This window comes from Oncorhynchus tshawytscha, linkage group LG16 (assembly GCF_018296145.1).
Source record: "Oncorhynchus tshawytscha isolate Ot180627B linkage group LG16, Otsh_v2.0, whole genome shotgun sequence".
NCBI classification, from domain to species: Eukaryota; Metazoa; Chordata; class Actinopteri; order Salmoniformes; family Salmonidae; genus Oncorhynchus; species Oncorhynchus tshawytscha.
This window is the reverse complement of record NC_056444.1, coordinates 52924028-52949163: the sequence shown is the minus strand read 5'-3', so window position 1 is coordinate 52949163 and position 25136 is coordinate 52924028. Positions and strand designations below refer to the sequence as shown.

The following is a 25136-nucleotide window of genomic DNA, read 5'->3' as shown; positions in this document are numbered from 1 at the left end:
TTCCAGTCATTGGCAGCAGAGAACTGGAAGGAGAGGCGGTCAAAGAAATAAATGGTTTTTGGGGTGACCAGAGAGATATACCTGCTGGAGCGTGTGCTACAGGTGGGTGATGCTATATGGTGACCAGCGAGCTGAGATAAGGCAGGGCTTTACCTAGCAGGGTCTTGTAGATGACATGGAGCCAGTGTGTTTGGCGACGAGTATGAAGCGAGGGCCAGCCAACGAGAGAGTACAGATTGGAGATGTTTGGGTGGGTCTGGAAGGAGAGTTTACAGTCTAACCAGACACCTAGGTATTTGTAGTTGTCCACGTATTCTAAGTCAGAGCCGTACAGAGTAGTGATGTTGGACAGGCAGGTAGCGATTGGTTGAAGAGCATGCATTTAGTTTTACTTGTATTTAAGAGCAATTGGAGGCCACGGAAGGAGAGTTTTGAAGCATTGAAGCTTGCCTGGAGGGTTGTTAACACAGTGTCAAAAGATGGGCCAGAAGTATACAGAATGGTGTCGTCTGCGTAGAGGTGGATCAGAGACTCACCAGCAGCAAGAGCGACATCATTGATGTATACAGAGAAGAGAGTCGGTCCAAGAATTGAACCCTGTGGCACCCCGATAGAGACTGCCAGAGGTCCGGACAGCAGACCCTCCGATTTGACACACTGAACTCTCAGAGAAGTAGTTGGTGAACCAGTCGAGGCAATCATTTGAGAAACCAAGGCTGTTGAGTCTGCCGATGAGGATGTGATGATTGACAGAGTTGAAAGCCTTGGCCAGATCAATGAACACGGCTGCACAGTAATGTTTCTAATCAATGGCGGCTAAGATATCGTTTAGAACCTTGAGGCTGTCTGAGGTGCACCCATGACCAGCTCTGAAACCAGACTGCATAGCAGAGAGGGTATGGTGAGATTCGAAATGGTCAGTAATCTGCTTTTTGACTTGGCTTTCGAAGACCTTAGAAAGGCAGGGTAGGATAGATATAGCTCTGTAGCAGTTTGGGTCAAGAGTGTCCCCCCCTTTGAAGAGGGGAATGACCGCAGCTGCTTTCCAATCTTCGGGAATCTCAGACGACACGAGAGGTTGAACAGGCTAGTAATAGGGGTGGCAACAATTTCGGCAGATCATTTTAGAAAGGGTCCAGATTGTCTAGCCCGGCTGATTTGTAGGGGTGCAGATTTTGCAGCTCTTTCAGAACATCAGCTGACTGGATTTGGGAGAAGGAGAAATGGGGAAGGCTTGGGCAAGTTGCTGTGGGGGGTGCAGCCGTAGAAAATGCTTATTGAAATTCTCAATTACAGTGTATTTATCAGTGGTGACAGTGTTTCCTATCTTCGGTGCAGTGGGCAGCTGGGAGGAGGTGTTCTTATTCTCCATGGACTTTACAGTGTCCCAGAACTTTTTTGATTTAGTGTTGCAGGAAGCACATTTCTGCTTGAAAAAGCTAGCCTTGGCTTTTCTAACTGCCTGTGTATAATGGTTTCTAGCTTCCCTGAAAAGCTGCATATCACGGAGGCTGTTCAATGCTAATGCAGAACGCCATAGGATGTTTTTGTGTTGGTTAAGGGCAGTCATGTCTGGGGAGAACCAAGGGCAATATCTGTTCCTGGTTCTAAATTTCTTGAATGGGGCATGCTTATTTAAGATGGTTAGGAAGGCATTTAAAAAGAATAACCAGGCATCCTCTATTGACAGGATGAGATCAATATCCTTCCAGGATACCCCGGCCAGGTCGATTAGAAAGGCATGCTCGCTGAAGTGTTTGATGAGTGATGGTCATTTGACCGCTGACCCATTACGGATGCAGGCAATGAGGCAGTGATCGCTGAGATCTTGGTTGAAGACAGCAGAGTTGTATTTAGAGGGCAAGTTGGTTAGGATGATATCTATGAGGGTGCCCGTGTTTACGGCTTTGGGGAGGTACCTGGTAGGTTCATTGATAATTTGTGTGAGATTGAGGGCATCAAGCTTAGATTGTAGGATGGCTGGGGTGTTAAGCATGTTCCAGTTTTGGTCGCCTAGCAGCACGAGCTCTGAAGATAGATGGGTGGCAATCAGTTCACATACGGTGTCCAGAGCACAGCTGGGGCAGAGGGTGGTCTATAGCAGGCGGCAACAGTGAGAGACTTGTTTTTAGAGAGTTGGATTTTTAAAAGTAGAAGTTCAAATTGTTTTGAGTACAGACCTGGATAGCAGGACAGAACTCTGCAGGCTATCTTTGCAGTAGATTGCAACACCGCCCCCTTTGGCAGTTCTATCTTGTCTGAAAATGTTGTAGTTAGGGATGAAAATTTCAGAATTTTTGATGGTCTTCCTAAGCCAGGATTCAGACACAGCTAGAACATCAGGTTTGGTAGAGTGTGCTAAAGCAGGGAATAAAACAAACTTAGGGAGGAGGCTTCTAATGTTAACATGCATGAAACCAAGGCTATTACGGTTACAGAAGTCATCAAAAGAGCGCCTGGGGAATAGGAGTGGAGCTAGGCACTGCAGGGCCTGGATTCACCTCTACATCACCAGAGGAAAAGAGGAGTAGGATAAGGGTACGGCTAAAAGCAATGAGAATTGGTCGTCTAGAACATCTGGAACAGAGAGTAAAAGGAGGTTTCTGGGGGCGATAAAATAGCTTCAAGGTATAATGTACAGGCAAAGGTATGGTAGGATGTGAATACAGTGGAGGTAAACCAGGGTATTGAGTGATGATGAGAGAGATATTGTCTCTAGAAACATAATTGAAACCAGGAGATGTCATCGAATGTGTGGGTGTTGGAACTAATAGGTTGGATAAGGTATAGTGAGCAGGTCTAGAGGCTCTACAGTGAAATAAGCCAATAAACACTAACCAGAACAGCAATGGACAAGACATATTGACATTAAGGAGAGGCATGCTTAGTCGAGTGATCAAAAGGGTCCAGTGAGTAGTGAGGTTGGTTGGGGTCACGGTGATCTCAACAGCTAGCCAGGTCATCGGTAGCAAGCTAGCATAGGATGGAAGTCTGTTTTTAGCCACCTCGTGCGTTTCCGTCGGTAGGATTAGTGGGGTTCCGTGTGGTAGAGGGGATCAATCCAATTTGCCAAAAAATTAGTTTTTGAGGCCCAAGAAAAAAAGAAAAATTGTCCGATAGATCTATTAAGATAGCTGTCTTATCGGCTGCTAACGATTAGCGGACCGCAGATGGGCGTTCAGGTAACGTCGCGACGGAGGAGCCAGCTGGATAACTCCCTTGGGCAAATAACGTCGGTAGTCCAGTTGTGAAGGCCCGGTGGGGCTCCGCGTTGGCAGTAAAACGGGTCCGGATAGATGATTGTAGCCCAGGAGTGGCTGATGGAACTCTTCAGCTGGCTAGCTCCGGAATAATTGATGTTTGCTCCGGGATCGACTTAAGCCGATAGTCACACGGATAGCAGCTAGCTAGCTGTGAGATCCAGGTATAAATGTCCAGAGCTTGCAGATGAAATCCGGGGACACGGAGAGAAAAATAGGCCCGGTATGTTCCGGTCCAAGCCGCGCCATACAAAACTGGCGATAGGTTTTCGAGCTAAAGGATAGCTAATGACCACAAACCGTGGTTAGCTGAATACTAACGATTAGCCAGTAAAGAAGCTACCTAGCTGGCTAGCTTCTGATTAGCTTCTGGCTAGCTTCTATGGAGGATTACAGATTTGAGGTAAATAAAAACAATTTTTTTATATAAATTGGTGAGGCGGGTTGCAGGAGAGTGTTTTGAAGTTGGGTTTATGGAAAATAAAATATATATAAAAGGTATGCGAAGAAAGTTATATATATATACACACACACACACATACACATATATATATATATATATATATATACACACATATATATACGGGACACGACAAGACGAGGACAAAAGACGCCATCTTGGTGGTGTATGCAAGCAACATTTTTTTATTTGATACAAAATGTGAATTTAATATCTTTCTGAATATTCTCTGGTTATTGGAGAACCACTAGCCCTTATTCATTAACTTCAATTCCATTGCATTACATTGAGCCATTGGACATCCCCTTTAGCCTTGTGAGGGAAATGCTCTGTCTAAACGCAAATACGCTTGGCATGCGATACAACTTTAAAAACGCTTGGAACTTAACTTTCATATAAGCAAGAATAATAAAAAAGATTTTATTCTATGAATAGAATTAACACTTGTAAAAAGATACACTTAACTTTACGCAGTTTAGGAAAGTTGCACCCTGCTGTATTTTGAGAAACGCGATCTAGACGGAAATGTGAAATTGAACGGTCCATTGGAAATGCGACCGCTAAGTGAGAGGATGTGTCATAGCGAGGCGGTGTGTAAAAACAGCTGGGTGCTACTTTGCTAAACCGCACACAGTTAGCCTATCTTTTATATTTGAAAGATTCTTTCTTGCTTAAATGAAAGTTAAGTTCCAAAGGTTTCCCATAACCTTAATCCTCACTAGCGTTAATAGCTTTTCTCAACTTTAAAACAGAGAGTTGGGATTGTAGTTCATTAATTTCTACATTAACTTTGTACAACGAACCATGGCGGAGTTAGTGCATACAAAAAGACGCCATTACCCTTTTCTTTCCTATGTCATTGCCTACAAGTGTGATAGGGGATTTCTATTGGAGCAGCACTTTCTGGCTATCTACATTACTGTACTGTCACAGATATTTCACCAGATGTATAAATGTGAAGCATCCAGTTGGCGTTTCCATTCACTATATGGTAATGAGGAAGCCCAGTGGCCAGAATGCTGCTAACTTACTCATCGATGAAACATTTGATCTCAATACAGTTTTGTTTCCAAAACTATCTGTTACAAACAGAGTGGACTACGTTTTGTAGACTTTACTCTTTGCCAAAGTTTCAAAATGTTGTGTTTTTTTGTTCAAGGGTGAATTGAGTTATTGCAAACACCCACTTCACGAAGTAGCCGTTCCCTAACGGAAATATGCGAATACTTGCTAGAATGTGCCAATAGGATATTGCTAGCTCATGCTTTGCCCATCTCCTCACTTGTTTTTATTTTTACTAGGCAAGTCAGTTAAGAAATTCTTATTTACAAAAATTCTTATTGCGCACTGCCCTATGGGTCTCCCAATCACGGCCAGTTGTGATACAGCCCAGGATCGAACCACGGTCTGTAGTGACACCTCTAGTACTGGGTTGCAGTGCCTTAGACCGCTGCGCCACGGATTAATTTTCTCCCATTGGAAACGACAGGCTGTGATCCATCTTGGGTTATAAATAAAAATCTTCGGTACTGTTTTTGCCTTTGTCAAAGACAGAACAGTATGAAGATAGGCTAAAAACGTATTCGCCAATAGAAAGCTCTAATCACACTTGTAAGCAATGTAATGACGACGTTGACTAGCTAAGTTCATGAAGAGAAACGTCATCCGGTATAGATACAACATCCTGCTGAAACTATACCTTATGTCATGCCTTATTGGAATGGATTTATTGATATCTGTTGGGAAAAATTTGGGATGTTGCCACACACATACCTACTTGTTAACAAAATGAAGGAAGTTTCCTTTAAAATGATTAATAAATATTATCCTGCCAACCACTATATGAAGAAGTTTAAGGAAAACATCAACTCCAATTGCTCCTTTTGTAATGACCACCCAGAAACAGTTTTGCATATTTTTTGGCATTGTATGCATGTAAGAAAACTGTGGCAAGACATCAGTAGGTTTATAACTGAACACATTTATGAAGATTTTACACTATTGTGGAGAGATGTACTGTTTGGATTCTTTACATACAATAGAAATAAGCAGAAACATTTTAATGTAATTCATTTCATTATTCTTTTGGCCAAATTTCATATACACAAATGTAAATTTACAAACAGAAAACCACATTTTCGTACACTACAAAAAGAAATTGAACTGTATATTAAGACGGTTAAATGCTCTACTAACAAAAAAGCTGTTAGAATTGTAAGTATATGCATGTCCCTTAAGGTCCTTGTGTAATTGTAATGTGATATTGTACCCACTAGCTCGATTGTCCATTGTTTGTAATCTATGTATGCTTGTGTTCCCTCATGTGCTTTATGTATTGATTTGTTGTTAATAAAAACATATATATATTTTTTTTTAAGAAACGTCATCCGGTCTAAAGACCGTATCACGACGAGCTGCGTATGTGGTCAAGTCAAAGGCGCTCCGAAATACGTGTTCTCCGCATGAATTTAACTAGCCAACGTTGCAATGACATCGCCCACGAGTGTGACGGGGAATTTCTGTTGGAGAAGCAGATTGACGAAAATGAAAACGTGTCAGTTTGTCTTAATAACATGTTAAAATAATGAAGACATAGGCTCAAAACTACGTTGCATCTTCAGAGTAGTTAATTCTCTCAAAGGGAGAATGTTTCACTTCTCTCATTCCTCCATCGCGTTCCCGGAAGTCTCGCGATGTTGCGCCTTTGGATTTATTAACTGCATTCGTAGCTAGTACAAATCAACTATTATCACGTAACGTTAGCTAACTTACAAAGTGCTATCTATTGCTTGAGACCACATGTCTACATATTATATGGGATGTGTTTGAGCCTCAACGTGATGGCTAGCTAGATTTGTCATAATTACATTTTGGGGGAAAGTTAGCTAACGTTAGCTGGCAGGCTAGCCAACAACGTGCTAGCTGGTCATTTCATAGCTATGAAAGCAATAAAACTAGTTACTCACTTGTCCTCCAATGGTGACATCAAAGAACACAATCGGGTTGTTGGGGTTAGAAGGCTGAACATTCATTGTTATTTATTTTCACGCACAAGTAAAACAATACGTGAAACTATTCAGTGGTTAGCCGAAAGCATGTCATTAGCGAACTAATTCAAAAAGAACTGCAGTTCCTAAATCTACGGTAGCCGCGGGTGGACAATTACTACGGCTCACTTTCACACTCAAGAAAACATTTTTTGGGAGTACTAATGTTATCGCATCCAAATCAATAGAGTATATAAACGACCCATAACTCTTCTCCTTGTACACCAGAGTACATAAATGAAAAAGCACAAAGTCAGAAATAAGTAATTGCTGAACGTTTTATTTGTCTCAATAAAATATTACAAGCTCAAATTCAAACAAAGTAAAGCATGCTCTACTTGGAAGGAAAAAAACAGAACAAAAGAGTGACTGCAATTAATATTCCATGGCCATCGTAAATGACCATCATAAGGGGTTTATGAGGCGCAAAAACAGCAGAAGCTGCCAGACTGCATATGCCATTATCCTATGTGAAGTAATGAGGTTTCTTTACGTTGATGCCATACTCAGACAGGGCAGGGGAGAGGTCCTCCATGGTCAATGTGTACTTCTTGTCCTGCTTTGGGAGAGAAAAGGTGGGATGACATAGTGAGAAACCAATCAACAATACAGTCATACTTGTGCATGAATAATTCTGTGCAACTCATGTAAACAGTTTAGTGTTCATTCACTGAGATGTTTAGCCTATGTTATGTTTCAATACCATCAGAAATGCACCAACCTTTGTCTTGTTCCTGGAGCTCCCAGAGGCCGTTCCCTTCATTTTACAATGCTGCAGGGCATCGTTAGCAATGTCTGAGATGAATTTCTGAGCTGCTAGGGAGACCAAACGGATTCTGAAAACAACGGGCATATTTAATGTTTACATTTGGCGGTGAAATTAGTTGATATAACTGGTGTAAAAGCTGAAAGATGGAGAGGACACTTTGCAGGTAAAGAGGTAAACAAGATGAGGCTTACATTCGCGGATCAGACGCCTCAAAACCGGCCCGGTTGAGATAGTAGCCTGTCACTGCATCAGGGATCTGGCAAACAAATGGTTGGACTGAAGTCATTGTGATGTGTTTTAGTATGGTATTTTGAACCCTAGCATCACCACAATTGATACCGGAAGGACATTTATATGCTAAATATAAACTACTTAACACAAATATGCAATATGTATACAAGTAAATTGACTGTCGTCATCAGCCTAGGTATGCGAAAAACGTAATCTACATTTGTCTTCTCGTGAACTAATGTTACGACTTTAAAAAGGGGTATGACTCACTGTAGGAGTGTAGTCCTCCAATTGCATGAGAAAGTCAGCCAGTGGTGTGGTGGAGATTACAGGCTTCACATCGCCGTTGGCAATGCCACTGGGAACATAGACACCGTTGGACACGGATGTGTCAGATGATGGTGTGGCCATGGTAGCCGAGGTTGGGGCTGAAACAAAAAAAAACATAATGACATGGTTTAATATCTTCCTAAATGTAGCTGAGATGTTGATAGCCAAGGTCCAGCTTTTGGCTAAGCTATGGACTGTTTTACAAAGCAGCAAGCAATGAACGTGCAAGATCTAAGATGGGTTTCAAGTTCTGTATAGTGCTATATGATGTGTGGGAGACTGTACTTGAAGAATTTCAACAGTTCTGAGTCACTTTTGATCTAGTTTGCTTAGCTAGTAAATAGCAGACCATTCATGTGTTGTGTAACCGTGTCTAAAGCCAGCTCATAAAGCTGTTTATAACCTCAAAATGAGCGGAAATACTTACCATTACTTATGGCAACCGAGGGGATACTGCTGACATTAGTTGCTGCATTGTTGTTAGTGATGCAATTACTGGATGTCGAGGAAATTGAAGAAGAGCCCCCTGGTATGACTGGCTGTGGAGTATCAACGTTCATATTGGTTGCTGGCTGCACCGCAGTTCGCTTGGTAAAATAGACCAAATCAAAAAATTAAGTTAGCTAGCTAGCTATAGTGAAAGGGTTAAATTAACTACCAAAAATACCCTTTTACAACAGTGTATGGGCAAATAGCGAAAAATCAAGATAATTCGTACACTATAATCGTGCTAGCAAACAGTGGCATTAGCTTATGAAATTGTATTTTCACGCCTTCCGTGTGCATCGATTTCAATGTCTGGCATAACCATGTCTTATCCTACTATTGGTTCCCCCCCAGAAGAATGTGCGCAGATGCATCCACCGAATCTTGGATTCACTGAAGACCACCGCTGGTTAAGGTAAGTAGCCTACTGTAGCCAATATTGTATGCAAACGTTTGTAGAAAAAAACTATAGATCTGAATTTCGCGGTTTTTGTACACGATCAAAGATAAACTCTGGCGTGAATAATGGTCGTTGTGTTTTTGTTGTTGAAATATTTGCATCCCCGTTTAACCTTCAGCATACTATTGCTGATTTTTATATGATCATGTGACAGTCACTTTATCTTGTCAGTAAAGGGAAACAACGTACATGCTTTGTTTAAAAGATCGTCACTAGTTAACACAGTCATAATTATGGCTAAACCCCGCCTATTTCTACAATTTATTTTCTTACATTCTTACACATAAATTTACACATACATGTTATTCAATCATTTCATCCAAACTGCTCGCGCGCGTCAACGAGCTCCTACGAAATAGGTCTGAAATAGGTCTTGGTTCTATTTTTGACGATTGAAGCACTGCAAGTTCAGCCTCTCCCATCTCATTGATTTTTAGGAGCATATACCCACGCAGGTGATTGGAAGCTGGCGGTCCACACTCCAGTCCAGTTGTTGGTGGTAATGCACCTTAAAGTTGGTTGCTAACTGCCATATAAAGTCGATTACTAGAAACTATCTAAATTTCCCCATTTATCTGTGGATTAATTGTCGGATTAGATAACACGATGTTGTGTGACTCAAAATGGGTCACATTTCCAGGAAAAAAAAGGACCCTGCCCATTTCAGGTAAAATAACAACCCAATGTTTATATCCCATGACAAATTAGCTAGCAACAGCAAGTTAGCTAGCTAAATGTCCATGAATGTTTCATGTGTTTCGACCTGTCTCCAAATGAATATAGTTGGTTGCATGTCCTGATGTCTTCTGCTGTGGATGGACACAATCAACATGCGTGCCCGGTGTAGTCAGCATGTTAAAATCAGATTTGAAACCTTACCTTAACAACACTGCTAACCTTGAATGAAGACCAAAAACCTCATATTTGTTTGCATGAATTTTTACAACATGGCCAATTTTGACTTTGTGGCTGTGTTAACTAGTGACAACCTTGTTTACCTGGCCATGCTGCTGCTCCAGTTTCAACTTCCACCTGACTGTGCTGCTGCTCCAGTTTCAACTGTTCTGCCTTATTATTATTCGACCATGCTGGTCATTTATGAACATTTGAACATCTTGGCCATGTTCTGTTATAATCTCCACCCGGCACAGCCAGAAGAGGACTGGCCACCCCACATAGCCTGGTTCCTCTCTAGGTTTCTTCCTAGGTTTTGGCCTTTCTAGGGAGTTTTTCCTAGCCACCGTGCTTCTACACCTGCATTGCTTGCTGTTTGGGGTTTTAGGCTGGGTTTCTGTACAGCACTTTGAGATATCAGCTGATGTACGAAGGGCTATATAAATAAATTTGATTTGATTTGTTTAAACGAATACATTATTAATGTAAAGGTAAATCAAGTAAGTTCAACTAGGAAAACAAGAAATTAGTCATTCTTCAAATATAACATGGCACAATAATATTTGTTTTATAATATTTTTTTCACCATGAAAATGATCTATTACATAAAGCTCAGTCAGTCTTAAGAGGATGTTCAGTCAACGAAAACAATAGCATTAAAACATCATATACATCAATAAATGAAACATGGCTGGTTTGAACTGATGTCTTTGTCATTTTGAAGCATGGCCCAGAAAGACAGGATGGCATCACCTGTGGATGTCATTGTGGTGGGAGCTGGGAACCGTGGGGAGACATACTCACACTTTGCCTCCCTCCAGCCTCAACGCATGCGAGTAAGGCTCCCCAATATCTCTCTACATCTGATCTTGTCAATATTGACTGAAATAACTTAAATGAGTAGACCATCTGATCTTAGTGAGATATAGGCTTTCATCCCTGCTAGGCTAAATCATTCATCACTTCTTTCCATCAGAATTTAAATGTCCTACCGATTAGTAGCCATTCGGTCTTGACTAAGGTTTTACATAAAAGTCGTGATGATGATGATAATAATGGAAACAATGAAAACTCAAATGAACTGTAGGTCATTGGAGTGGCTGACCCCAGGAAATTTGCACGGGAGAAACTTCAGAAGCAACACAGAATAGCAGATGTCAACGTGTTTGCTGGTATGAGTGAAAAATATTTAATTGTCGGTCCACACCCATTTTCTCCCTCTCCTTTTTGATATACGCTGGATTGATTATTTGGTAGCACTTAATTTGAACTATACGGCATAACAGCGTCATATTATCACAAGCATGTCGTAACAATAAGCTCTCGAGGCATCTTATGTCTCTGAATGTCAAGTACAAACCAGTATAATTTTGCATGCATTGTAATCAGTTATGAAAAGTGTTATGACATATGTTACATATATTCCTCTTTCCCAGATTGGCGTGGTATAGTACAAAGGGAGAAGTTTGCTGATGCTGTGTTCATTTGTACTCCAGACCGCCAACATAAGGTAATAGTAGTAGAGCATACTTGTTACTCAATTAATCAAATTTGGTATATCACAGAATCTGAGCAACCATTTCAACATAACTATTTTAGGATGCTCAGTGTCTAGTATTTTGCCCATTGATGCTACATCAGGCTAAGATTGAGAATCCATGATGGCTGTTCTGAGTGAGTGTGTGTTCTTGTCTTCTTGCCAAGAACCCCGCTGTGGCACTGGCAAAGAAAGGCTACCATATTCTTCTGGAGAAGCCCATGGCTGTGAGTGTTCCACCAACCCCTGTAAATACTATGTATGTTGTTGTGATGTCTGATCAAGACAAGATTATTTCAGCTACCCTATACCAGCCCGGTACACATAGTTTATACAATCAATCATATCTAGAGATATAGAAAGAGTGTGTCTGTGTGTCCGTGTTTGTTTTTGTGGGCGTGCAGGCGTGTGTACTCGCAGTGTCAAATTAATATTTTTTCGTATTAGGTAACAGCTGAGGACTGCACAGAGATTGTAAGAACTTGCATTCAAAATGGTGTGATGCTAACAGTGTGCCATGTCCTCCGATATGACCCTGTCATTCACAAGATAAAAGTAAGTGTATATTCATTTATTTGAAATATTACAGTATGTTTTGCACAGATCTATGCTTTTTGCATAGCCCAGCATCATTAGGACAATGGCTACTGTGATTGGATTTAATGCCCAATCAGAGCTCGAGCGAAAATATGCCTAGTAACAAGGTACTCCTCGCGGGATAGAAGCAGTCAAATCAATCTTGAAAAGGGCTGCCATATAGTGTGTTGCCAATGCTTTGGAATTGACCCCACAGGTGCTGATGGACAGTGGAGCGATTGGAGACCCGGTCCATATTCAACACCTAGAACCGGTAGGGATGTATTTACAATATTCTGTAAATTTTACATAATTTACATAGAGTATAGCCAGACCTGGGTTCAAGTGCTATTACTATAAAGTACTAATAGTATTTCATGTATCTGTGTTTGAGTGATCTTGCCGTGCACAGTGGAACCAACAGAATAAATCAATAAACTTCACTTACTATAATAGTTGCAAAACTGCAAAGCCCGCTCACCTAGGCTCTCCAGACAGGCTATAGCAAACGCTTATATTTATGGACGATTTCAAATAGTATATGAACCCAGGTCTTCGTACAGTATTGTACATTTGGATAGTGACCTCCACTCCGCTCTCAGTGCAGCCTGCATGGGTTAAAGTATCTGCAAAGATTTCCATGGTTACTTTCTCCTGTTCTAGGTGGGTTTCTTTCACTTTGCCCACTCCTTTGTTCGAGGGAACTGGAGGAATGAGGCTGAGAGCTCTTTTGCACTTCTGGCCAAATCCTGCCATGACATTGACTTGATACATCACTGGGCTGGAGGACGAAGGTAAAGAGGCAATGTTTAAAAAAATATATAAATAAAATAACAAGTTAATCAACTCATTTATTTGAACGACTGACAGCCCTATTAAAAAAAGCTTGTTCTTCACAGGTGTTTGAAAGTGTCATCATTTGGATCTCTCAGTCACTTCCGCAAAGAGAAAAGGGTGTGTTGTCTTCTCATATACATTTGGAAAGTTTTGAACTCCTTCACTTTTTTTCACATTTTGTTACATTACAGCCTTATTCTAAAAATGGAATAAATCGTTTTTTTCCCTCATCAATCTACACATAATAGCCCATAATGACAAAGCAAAAACAGGTTTTTAGACCTTTGGCAGCAATTACAGCCTCAAGTCTTCACGGGTATGACGTGACAATCTTGGCACACCAGTATTTGGGGAGTTTCTCCCATTCTTCTCTGCAGATCCTCTCAAGCTCTGTCAGGTTGGATGGGGAGCGTTGCTGCACAGCTATTTTCAGGTGTCTCCAGAGATATTCGATCAGGTTCAAGTCCGGGCTCTGGCTAGGCCACTCAAGGACATTCAGAGATTTGTCCCGAAGCCACTCCTGCATTATCTTAGCTGTGTGCTTAGAGTCGTTATCCTGTTGGAAGGTGAAGCATCGCCCGTCTGAGAACCTGCTCCAAAGCGATCAGGACTTCATCAAGGATCTCTCTGTACTTTGCTCCGTTCATCTTTCCCTCGGTCCTGACTAGTCTCCCAGTCCCTGACACTGAAAAACATCCCCACATCATGATGCTGCCACCACCATGCTTCACCATAGGGATGGTATTGGCCAGGTGATGAGCGGTGCCTGGTTTCCTCCAAACGTGATGCTTGGCCTTCTGGCCAAAGAGTTCAATCTTGGTTTCATCAGACCAGAAAATCTTATTTCTCATGGTCTGAGAGTCCTTTAGGTGCCTTTTGGTGAATTCTAAGTGGGCTGTCATGTGCCTTTTACTGAGGAGGGGCTTCCGTCTGGCTACTCTACCATAAATGCTTGATTGGTGGACTGCTGCAGAGATGGTTGTCCTTCCGGAGGTTCTCCCATCTCCACAGAGGAACTCTGTCAGAGTAACCATCGGTTTCTTGGTCATCTCTCTGAACAAGGTCCTTCTCCCCCAATTGCTCAGTTTGGCCAGGTGGCCAGGTCTTGGAAGAGTTGGTTCCAAACGACATAATCTTGTCTCTGGGCTCTACGGACAATTCTGTCGACCTTATGGCTTGGTTTGTGGGACCTTATATAAACAGGTGTGAGCCTTTCCAAATCATGTCCAATCAATTGAATTTACCACAGGTGGACTCCAAACAAATTGTAGAAACATCTCAAGGATGATCAATGGAAACAGGATGCACCTGAGCTCAATTTCAAGTCTCACAGCAAAGGGACTAAATACTTATGTAAATAAGGTATTTTTTAAATTGTTTTTATTTGCAAAAAGATCTAAAAACCTGTTCGCTTTGTCATTACGGGGTATTGTGTGTAGATTGATGAGGGAAAAATAATAATTTAATCAATTTTAGAATGAGGCTGTAACGTAACAAAATGTGGAAAAAGTAAAGGGGTCTGAATATTTCCGAATGCACTGTAATCAGAAAGGAAGTGGTACAACTATGTGTGTCTGTTTTGGACACTGATTGAACTCTAAATAGTTTTAAACAATGGGTTTGTCATGCCACTGAACAATAATACAGGCCCTGGAGTGATGACAACCATAGTTACATAGACATGAATGAATGTGTTACTTTAACATATTAGCATCCACATTCCCACACCATCTCAAATACTATATAATACCATACCATCTCAAATACTTCCCATACCATCTCAAATATATTGTTTAGTTTTTAATATACTGGAACCACTGATTTCACAACTATTTGGACCCAAACTAGGGAAAATATGGATCGTTAAGGAAAACATTACAGCAACAGCCGATACAACCTTTACACAGCGTAACTGTGTCAGAATAACAGCACACCACAGGCGATACGGTGAGAGATGCTGCCCCATAAGCCTGAGAACTGACTGTAACTAACTCCTGGTGATTCTTTGTCTGGGAAAACATAGCTGACAAAGCATTGCATCACACTCCCACAACCACAACCCCAGTTTCCTGCCTTACAACCACCTCTCCCGAAGCAGCTGATGTCCATGCTTTTACATTTGATTTCCACTTTTGAGTTACCTTCTAATCATACTGTACTCATTGTGTGATATTATCACTCGTTGTATTAATGTTTGTTTTTAGATCGTTTTTGATTCTGTCAAAGGTACTCAACCCTCTTTGGCCCCTTTGGGACATAAGTCCACAATGAGCTTCCATTTAGTCCTACATAGTATAATGGTGGGTTTCCGAAAAGCTTTGTAGCACTAAGATCATCTTTCGATCCATTGCCTACAATGGATTAGCTGTAGATAATGTGAGTGCTACGACGCTTTCGGTAAACCCACCCGAGAATAGTCCAATGTGATTCAGTACTAAAGAGTTTTTCCTCCAGCCACCAGGTGCTGCAGACCGCTGCCTAGACTGCCCTGTAGAGGAATCTTGTCCATATTCTGCACGCAAGATCTACCTGGACAGAGTCAAACAGGTTTTTCCATTCATGTCAATTACATTTGATTTGGCCCACGAGGGGCAATTATTATTCAGGGCAAGCAGTGTAAATCAGAAGGCTCATAGAAAATGACCAAAATCACAAAGCACTTTACAGTAACCCGGCCTGTGTGTGTCTCTCAGGGCTGTGTGGGCTGGCCCGTGTCTGTGATATGTTCCAGCTCTCTCCCAGACATTGAGTCTGTGACCGAGGCTCTGAAATCAGGGCCGTACGGCCGCTGTGTCTACCAGTGTGACAACGACGTCTGCACCAACCAGGTAAGACTGACCACCATCTGGCTAGCCGCTATAGCGCAGAGAAACAATGCTTAGAAAAAAAGGGTTATCCTACATTTATACAGCTACACTTATTATGAATTATTTATTTATTATTTATTACTCAGTATTTCACCTTTATTTTAACAGGATATCTCCTTTAGAATGAGTGTCTCTTTCGTAACAGAGACCATTCCAAGTGTCAGAAGAGAGGTTACAGAATTGTAAATTAAGTCCTGCACACTTTTGTTGTATTTAAATTAAGTTTATGCTTCGGTCAGAAATAATAATACAAGCATTTCACTACACCCGCAATAACATCTGCTAAACACATGTATGTGACAAATACAATTTGACTTGGATTTGATATTCGCTCAAGTCGACACAACTCCTCTCTTCATCTCTCTTCTCTCACCTTGTTGTACCTGTGTGTACAGGTGGTGAACATGGAGTTTGAAGGGGGTCTTACAGCTGCTTTTTCCATGGTGGCATTTACAGAGGAGATATGTAAGCGGAGGACCACCATCTATGGCAGCAAGGTACTGTAGCACTCCAGTCCAGACACAATCTTGAATAATCCAACATCAGGTTAAATCATTATGAATAATTCATTGTTGATCATTAATATGCCACTTGTGTGATTGAAATTAATGTGATATGATAATAAGATACGGATATGGATTGAATAGAAAGAGATAGATTATGAATATTGATGGAACACACACAAACTGAAATAGTTTATTGACCTGAATTTCTGTGTCATAGTTTATGAACTTTGGTATCTCTCTGTCCGGGAATATTTATCCTTATAAATAATAATCTGTATTTGTAGTAGCAGTAAAGCTAGAGCTGGATGTATCTGGCTACTGTCTGATTTTAGTACATAAAGATAACCTGCAAACATTTTCTTATCATGTAATGATTGCTTTGTTCCTATAGGGGGAGCTGTCGTGTGACGGACATGAGATTCGAGTGTTTGACTTCCTCACAGGGAGGGCCACCAAGCACACAGCAGAGACTTACGCCCCAGGGGCCTTTGGCATGGGCGGGCACGGCGGGGCGGACTACCAACTGGTGGAAGCCTTCATCTCTGCTGTGGCGGTGAGTGCTGGGAGCCTGTGTGAATGTCAACATTGAGGGACATTTTTTTTTCAACTTTAGATCTGTGCTTTGATTTAGGCTTGTGTTAATCATACATTGATGTCGTGGAATGTCGTGGAACAAAATGTTATTTGAGTTATCTAGATCGTTGTTTGGATTCAATCAAACCCCATTGCGAAATTTACACTGTTGCAGTACCTGGTTCAATAAAATCACAGAATGGTATTGGGTACTGTAAGAACTCTTAGCCTAACTCTACCTGAAGGGGGTATACAAAAGGCATTCATAACACCTTTAAAAAACAGTCATGACACCTTTTGCAGTATCACTCATAGGATATGCTTAACACCCCGGCAGTCCTACAATCTAAGCTAGATGCCCTCAATCTCACACAAATCATCAAGGAACCCACCAGGTACAACCCTAAATCCGTAAACATGGGCACCCTCATAGACATTATCCTGACCAACTTGCCCTCCAAATACACCTCTGCAGTTTTCAATCAGGATCTCAGCAATCACTGCCTCATTGCCTGTATCCGCTATGGGTCCGCGGTCAAACGACCACCCCTCATCACTGTCAAATGCTTTCTAATCGACATGGCCCGGGTATCCTGGAAGGATATTGACCTCATCCCGTCAGTCAGGATGCCTGGCCATTCTTTAAAAGTAATTTACTCACCATCTTAGATAAGCATGCCCCGTTCAAAAAATGCAGAACTAAGAACAGTTATAGCCCTTGGTTCACTCCAGACTTTACTGCCCTTGACCAGCACAAAAACATCCGGTGGTGGACTGCAATAGCATCGAATAGTCCCCGCGATATGCAACTGTTCAGGGAAGTCAGGAACCAAAACACGCAATCAGTCAGGAAAGCAAAGGTTAGCTTTTTCAAGCAGAAGTTTGCATCCTGCAGCTCTAACTCCAAAAAGTTTTGGGACACTGTAAAGTCCATGGAGAACAAGAGCACCTCCTCCCAGCTGCCCACTGAACTGATGCTAGGTAACACAGTCACCACCGATAAATCCATGAGCATTTCTCAACGGCTGGCCATGCCTAACTCCTGGCTACTCCAACCCCGGCCAACAGCCCCCCCCCCGCAGCTCCTCTCCCAAGCCTCCCCAGCTTCTCCTTCACCCAAATCCAGATAGCAGATGTTCTGAAATAGCTGCAAAACCTGGAACCGTACAAATCAGCTGGGCTAGAAAATCTGGACCCTCTCTTTCTAAAACTATCTGCCGCCATTGTTGCAACCCCTATTACCAGCCTGTTCAACCTCTCTTTCGTATCGTCTGAGATCCCTAAAGATGGAAAGCTGCCGCGGTCATCCCCCTCTTGAAAGGGGGTGACACCCTAGACCCAAACTATTACAGACCTAAGACCTATATCCATCCTGCCCTGCCTATCTAAAGTCTTTGAAAGCCAAGTTAATAAACAGATCACTGACCATTTCGAATCCCACCGTACCTTCTCCGCTGTGCAATCCAGTTTCCGAGCCTGTCACGGGTGCACCTCAGCCACGCTCAAGGTACTGAACGATATCATAACCGCCATCGATAAAAGACAGTACTGTGCAGCCGTCTTCATTGACCTGGCCAAGGCTTTCGACTCTGTCAATCACCGTATTCTTATCGGCAGACTCAATAGCCTTGGTTTTTCTAATGACTGCCTCACCTGGTTCACCAACTACTTTGCAGACAGAGTTCAGTGTGTCAAATCGGAGGGCATGTCCGGACCTCTGTCAGTCTCTATGGGGGTACCACAGGGTTAAAATCTCAGGCTGACTATTTTTCTCTGTATATATCAATGATGTAGCTCTTGCTGTGGGCGATTCCCTGATCCACCTCGACGCAAACGACACCATTCTGTATACTTCTGGCCCTTCCTTGGACACTGTGCTAACTAACTCCAAACGAGCTTCAATGCCATACAACACTCCTTCCGTGGCCTCCAACTGCTCATAAACGCTAGTAAAACCAAATGCATGCTTTTCAACCGTTCGCTGCCCGCACCCGCCCACCCGACTAGCATCACCACCCTGGATGGTTCCGACCTAGAATATGTGGACAACTATAAATACCTAGGTGTCTGGTTAGACTGTAAACTCTCCTTCTAGACTCATATTAAACATCTCCAATCCAAAATCAAATCTAGAATCGGCTTTCTATTTCGCAACAAAGCCTCCTTCACTCACGCCGCCAAACTTACCCTAGTAAAACTAACTATCCTACCGATCCTCGACTTCGGCGATGTCATCTACAAAATAGCTTCCAATACTCTGCATCCAGTTTGCTGAGTAGTCTATCACAGTGCCATCCGTTTTGTTACCAAATCACCTTATACCACCCACCACTGCGACCTGTATGCTCTAGTCGGCTGGCCCTCGCTACATATTCATCGCCAGACCCACTGGCTCCAGGTCATCTATAAGTCTATGCTAGGTAAAGCTCCGCCTTATCTCAGTTCACTGGTCATGATAACAACACCCACCCATAGCACACGTTCCATATACGTTCCAGGTATATCTCAGTGATTATCCTCAAAGCCAACACCTCATTTGGCCACCTTTGCTTCCAGTTCTCTGCTGCCAGTGACTGGAACGAATTGCAAAAAATCGCTGAAGTTGGAGACTTTTATTTCCCTCACCAACTTTAAACATCAGCTATCTGAGCAGCTAACCAATTGTTGCAGCTGTACATAGTCCATCTGTAAATAGCCCAACCAAATCTACCTCATCCCCATACTGTTTTTATTTACTTTTCTGCTCTTTTGCACACCAGTATCTCTACTTGCACATCATCATCTGCTCATTTGTCACTCTAGTGTTAATCTGCTAAATTGTAATTATTCGCTCCAATGGCCTATTTATTGCCTACCTCCTCATGCCTTTTGCACACACTGTATATAGACTTTCTTTTTTTCCTACTGTGTCATTGACTTGTTTATTGTGTTATTGGCTTGTTTATTGTTTATTCCATGTGTAACTCTGTGTTGTTGACTGTGTCACACTGCTTTGCTTTATCTTGGCCAGGTCGCATTTGTAAATGAGAATTTGTTCTCAACTAGCCTACCTGGTTAAATAAAGGTGAAATAAATAAACCTTACATTACACTCATGTCGATGGAAAAAAATGTGACTCGTGTGTGTGTTTGTGTCGCGTAGAGTGGAGATGCATCTTTTATCCGTTCCGGACCAGAGGAGACTCTACTGAGCCACAAGCTGGTGTTTGAGGCTGAGCGGTCTCGACTGGAGAGCAAGGTGGTGTTCTGTGGAACTGACCAGGACTAGACGTCTACATGAACGGTGACGTGAAGGGACATAATCATCATTTTGATCATCAACATTAATGATTCAACTCTAATAATTATGACAGAGCTCACTCAGGCAGCACATGAAAATGATTAACTGGATATTTAATGGATATTTGATTTTACTGTATGTAATTTGTAGCTAGGCCTGGTGTTGAGGTTGTTTAATTCTCAAGGATTGTTTCATGTGCACATTCCATGAAAATGATTTTCTTAACAAAATGTGATGTATGTACTGTTTGTCATGTCAGCAACTGTTTTTATGTGAGAAACTGATTTTCAAAGAATCATATATTTTGCCAGTTTTCTAAAATGTTGTGTGTTCTAATATCTTGTATGAAACTGGAATCAAGGCCCCCTCGAAGGTGCTTTTGAAATGACACACATGTAGCCTATCTAAGCAAACATCTATATAAATACACCCCGTGCACTTACCAAAAATGCCTCTTTTTCCGTATTGTACATTGCTCTACATTACTCTTCTTTTGTATTGTCATTAGCACAGTATAGATGATACCAATTCTTGCTCCAAGACGCTGCCAATTTGGATAACCGAAAAAGACGATTGTGCTGATTTATTGGCACGTTGAACCATGTTGCACGCCATAGTAAAAATAAAATGTCTTATCTGAGGCTGACATTTATTCTGATTTAGATGATTTATTATACATCTTTAAAAGCTTACACCACTGAATATTTTATTTGATGAACAAATAATGAATACTTCAATTCTTTTAAATTCAATTTTGCAACTAATGAGGCATTATAAACGTAACAGATTATGAATGGCTCATGAAAGCAGGGCTGTGATGCTGCTTTCCACAGGAGTGGGCCTCCTGCGGTCCCCCAGTCTGCAGCTACCAGGGACAAGGTCAGACTACCAGGGATGAGGTCAGATTACATGGGACTAGGTCAAGGTACCAAGGATGAGGTCTGTCTATCTACCAGGGATGAGGTCAATAAACTATTTCCTTGTGTGTGTCCAATCAATATTCATAAAGCGATGATGAGTTCAGAGTCCTAGGGAGCCATGGTGGATTCTGCTGGCCACAACGCTGAGTTTGGAGGCTGATTTTCGGACGATCCTTGCCTTCCTCTGCATCTGGCAGAAAACAACCCAATGAGACCGTATTTTGTTATGTGTGCGGTAGGAAATTCAGAATGCTATCAACCCATAGTATTACAATAACAATGATCAGGTATGGATGATATTTCTGAATTGTGGACACTATTTTGCTACCAATTGAGGGTTAAACTAGAGTCAGGTAGGCAATCTCCGGCTATATGGTTGTGGTGCTCCATGTTGATTGAAGGGAAAGCCTCACCCTCGTCATTACCAGCGGGAGCAGCTCGTCCTTGGAGAGGGGCTTCACCTGGTCTGTTAGCAGGGACTCCTCTGGGTCATTGTCATCCCTAAAATAATAGTAGTCTTACATTACCACCATAAAGTTCAATTATAAGTTATATTTCTATGGTTAACACACTTCCAAGTATTGCATTCACTTACTATTTCCTTATGAACGTGAGAAAAACTGAAAATGTAGGTCCTACTCCTAAAATAGGCTCTTAAAATAGCACACTATGCTCTGGAATAGCACACTAGTTTGTCCTCCGGCAAGGTTGTGAATACAGTTGGGCTGGTTAAAAAGTTTCTCTAAGCTGCAGCACAGGTAAAACAAAAAAAACATGAGCTGCAAAGTGGATATAACTGCATCGTCAGGGATATATTTCAGAAACAGAACCACATGTATTTTATAGGTTATTGTTACAGGATTGGAAACAAACTTGCCTCTGTTCATTGGCATCCCTTTCCGGCATTAGATGTAGCAGCTTCTATATTGAACACACACACACACATAGACATACCCAGAAGTGGGAGGCTCAACCGTTTTGTTTTGCCTAGGCAGTGGTGGACTTTGTCCTAGGAGGTGCCTGGCAACCATTCTAGGATTGTAATCTTTATCAAGGTCCTGGAGCGGAGACAGAGAACAACATAAAATGTTTCAAGGGCAACACTTCACTGAGGCTCTGTTCACTTCTAAAATCCATACTTCCACCCTCCCTCCACTGATGTAGCCTATCCCTGATCTGACACAATTTGATAGTAGTAGGTTTCCACTACATTACAATAGCTTTCATCAATCCAGTCCTATCGGATCCATTTTTAATCCAGAGAAGTAATGAAGGAGGGATGGATGCATTTTAAATAATCTTGTGACATTGAAATGACCTTGGAGCTGAGGAAAGACTGCAAAGTCAGCAGCTCGTTGGTCCTGCGCTCCACCAATCCCAGGTAAGTCATAATGGTGCTGTCCCGGATCCCGGTCGAGGAGCCTAACTTGTCTTCGATCACTGACCGGTCACAGTCTATGTTGTGGCACACACGGTCTATTCCTGGTGCACGGAAACACACAAGAAGAATTTATGGTTCTTCTCAATCTGGTTGTCTAAAGAAGCAGAAAGAAATTGGCACTCGGTGAGTCTCTTCACTGCAATGAGAGACAAGACCACCAGGAGGTGCACATTTTGTTACAGCCCAGCACTAACTTGATTTAGTTGAATTTGAAGAAAATAGTAAGTTAGTAGTAATAGTTATATTAGTTATAGTAGTATAAGTACCAACAGTCATAGTAAGTAGCTTATTAAGGCCTCCACAGGAAGGAAAGTCATAGCCGTAAGATGTAGATAGTACTGGGCTGAAACACTACAAACCATTCTTTCCCATCCATACCTGTCTTCAGCTGGTTGAGGATCTTGCCCACTGAGGTGATGCGTTGCTGGTAGCCCCCCATCTGCTGCTCTGTGGCCTGCTGCTGCACACTGACCCCCCGAAGCACGACCCTGCGCTCCTCATGCTGTCTGCGCTCCTCTCTGGAAACCACCTCCATCTCACAGCGGATCTGTGACACACACACACCAAAACACAACTGCCTGGTCTCATAGACTAGATGTAACATAGTAAATGTAAATCTGGAACACTCAAATTAGTATGATATGTTACGTTTGGTATGGTTACCTAAGACAGGTAGTTAAGGCAAAAACTAAACTAGGGTGGTTGGTCGGGGTGGATGGGTAGGCACATAACGGACAATCTCATCACGGACAACTTTAGCATTTTAGCTATTTAGCAACTTTTCAACTATTTAGCTAACCCTTCCCCTAACCCTTTTAGCTAACTCCTAAACTTAACCCCTAGCCAGCTAGCTAACGTTACCCACTTCGCTAGAATTTGTAACATATCATACGTTTTGCAAATTTGTAAGATATTGTAAGTTTTGCTAATTCGTAAACATATTGTACAAATTGTAATTCATAACGTATCATACAAAATGGGTGACGGACATTCACAAATTAATACATACCATACGAAATGTAACATATACTAAAATAGATGTCCGAATAATATGAAATGCTCTGAGATCAGGTTGAACACAAAAGTAGAAGAGGCACCTAATGGACACATGAATGCACAATAATACACACACGTAGAACTCACACATGCACACACTCCTCCAATTAGTTGGCTACATTTAACAAAGTATCCAAATAGAAAGGAAGGTGCACTATAGTTTAATGTGTGCATTAAAGCACAACATCCAAAGAAATTACTTATTTCAAAGGTAAACATGCATGTAGTTTCAATTTCATACAGACCTGGTTGATTTCGTCCTTCAAGGTCTCGGCTTTGTTGTTCTGTTCGTTAACAAAGTTTAGCAAAGCAAAGTTCTTGTCTTCAACTGTAGGATGCAGAAACACAAAAGGTATTTTTCACAGTTACAAATATAACAGAATAGATCTTAGATGGCCTCTTGTGTCAACACAGACCTTGTTCAACCCTCAAACTACCAACTGGGGTATATTTTTTTTTATCATAGCCTAAAGGTGGTTCATTAAATTTTTCAACTTGTTCATAATATCAAGTCATACATATCCTCAGAGGGTGGAGAGATCTTGACCGGATAAACAGATCACATGCACCTTATGTACTCGCCTATGGTTATAACTACTAGGTATGACCGTGTACAAAATCTAAATTAGTTATATGCTTAGTTGCAGTCAAAACAGCTCATAAAAGTCTGTCAGTGCTATGAATACTTGGTAGAACTGTAATTACAGAAACCAGCAACCTTCTGAATTTGCACAGTGCTGTATTACATTTATTACACTTAACCCCATAGCAATTGGGGTTAAGTGCCTTGCTCAAGGGCACATCGACAGATTTTCCACCTAGTTGGCTGCAGGGATTCGAGCCAGAGAACTTTCAGTTACTAGCCCAACGCTCTTAACCGCTAGGCTACCTGCCGCGTATTGGTGTGTATTCTATGAAAAATAGATTTTATGGAAAATGTTATAGAAATACCAGAATTCATACAATGCCCTCCTGGAAAATGTTATATAAATACCAGCATTCATATAATACCGTCCAATATTCTATATTTGCAACTTGTTATGGTATTTTGGTTGCTATAACATTTGGTTGGAAGTGAATTTGAGGGTTTGGCTTGCTTTTTGAGGCATTCTGCCATAGGCCCTACCACTCCCATTGTTACACAAGCAGCAATTCTAATGTTGGCTGGGGGGTAAGTAAATAAATAAAACTAAACCATCTCTCCGGATCATTCACTTTTTGTCAATAACATTAAGTATAGGCTCTTTCAAATGTTGGTTTTTACAAACATAAATATGGCAATGTTAATATGTACTTCAAAATTTTAAAAAACGAAATGATACTACAATCAAATGGTTGTAAATTAGCTTTTTATTACTAATGTGGATTATACTTTTGAAAAATTCTGCACATTATATAAGGGAAAAATTTATATCTTAATTTGACAGATTATGCTAATTAACTATACCTTTACTGGTTATTTTTATTGTTTTTATTTCAGATAACATTATTTACATATCTAATGATGTTTTAAAATAATTAAGTTGATATTTTGTTAAGATTGTTGCTTTTTCCAATAGTTTCTTCTTAAATGTTCTAGGTAATAATCCATGTATGTAAAATATGTT

General features: G+C 41.4%; 4 protein-coding genes across 7 annotated transcripts in view; 1 reads left to right on the top strand and 3 right to left on the bottom strand.

The window, feature by feature from the left end:
• Window positions 1-6865, bottom strand: part of ppih (peptidylprolyl isomerase H (cyclophilin H)) — a 36138-nt gene extending 29273 nt beyond the window's left edge. The window contains exon 1 of the mRNA XM_024375378.2: window positions 6687-6865. Coding sequence (XP_024231146.1) covers window positions 6687-6752 — 66 coding nt within the window. The 5' untranslated portion in view covers window positions 6753-6865. The remainder of the gene's footprint in view (window positions 1-6686) is intronic.
• A 162-nt stretch (window positions 6866-7027) lies between these two features.
• taf10 (TAF10 RNA polymerase II, TATA box binding protein (TBP)-associated factor) lies at window positions 7028-8658 on the bottom strand. Of its 2 annotated transcripts, none has more exons than XM_024400423.2 (5): window positions 8525-8658; window positions 8038-8195; window positions 7728-7792; window positions 7489-7603; window positions 7028-7326 (listed from the first exon to the last, which is right to left on the bottom strand). In XM_024400423.2, the coding sequence occupies exons 1-5, from the start codon at window positions 8655-8657 to the stop codon at window positions 7234-7236; spliced, it is 564 nt and encodes a 187-aa protein (XP_024256191.1). In that variant the 5' UTR covers window position 8658; the 3' UTR covers window positions 7028-7233. The 2 variants fall into 2 exon arrangements, with proteins under 2 accessions (XP_024256191.1, XP_024256192.1); XM_024400424.2 differs by having other exon boundaries at window positions 7028-7323.
• Window positions 8659-8870: 212 nt separating this feature from the next.
• Window positions 8871-20758, top strand: zgc:154075 (uncharacterized protein LOC556929 homolog). Of its 3 annotated transcripts, none has more exons than XM_024375372.2 (14): window positions 8871-8998; window positions 10662-10773; window positions 11025-11109; window positions 11374-11447; window positions 11642-11701; window positions 11922-12029; window positions 12268-12324; window positions 12714-12844; window positions 12950-13004; window positions 15342-15434; window positions 15581-15715; window positions 16150-16251; window positions 16652-16813; window positions 19975-20758. In XM_024375372.2, exons 1-14 carry the CDS (start codon window positions 8892-8894, stop codon window positions 20098-20100), a joined length of 1407 nt encoding a protein of 468 aa, XP_024231140.1. In that variant the 5' UTR covers window positions 8871-8891; the 3' UTR covers window positions 20101-20758. The 3 variants fall into 3 exon arrangements, with proteins under 3 accessions (XP_024231140.1, XP_042155284.1, XP_024231141.1); XM_042299350.1 differs by lacking the exon at window positions 8871-8998 and adding an exon at window positions 9013-9710; XM_024375373.2 differs by lacking the exon at window positions 8871-8998 and adding an exon at window positions 9014-9542.
• The window catches only part of LOC112233014 (coiled-coil domain-containing protein 63-like), a 17984-nt gene continuing 13600 nt past the window's right edge, over window positions 20753-25136 (bottom strand). Inside the window, exons 13-18 of the mRNA XM_042299916.1 lie at window positions 23775-23857; window positions 22852-23020; window positions 22351-22514; window positions 21987-22090; window positions 21446-21533; window positions 20753-21222 (exon numbers count right to left, since the gene is read on the bottom strand). Of these exons, the coding sequence (XP_042155850.1) occupies window positions 21133-21222; window positions 21446-21533; window positions 21987-22090; window positions 22351-22514; window positions 22852-23020; window positions 23775-23857 (698 nt within the window). The 3' untranslated portion in view covers window positions 20753-21132. The remainder of the gene's footprint in view (window positions 21223-21445; window positions 21534-21986; window positions 22091-22350; window positions 22515-22851; window positions 23021-23774; window positions 23858-25136) is intronic.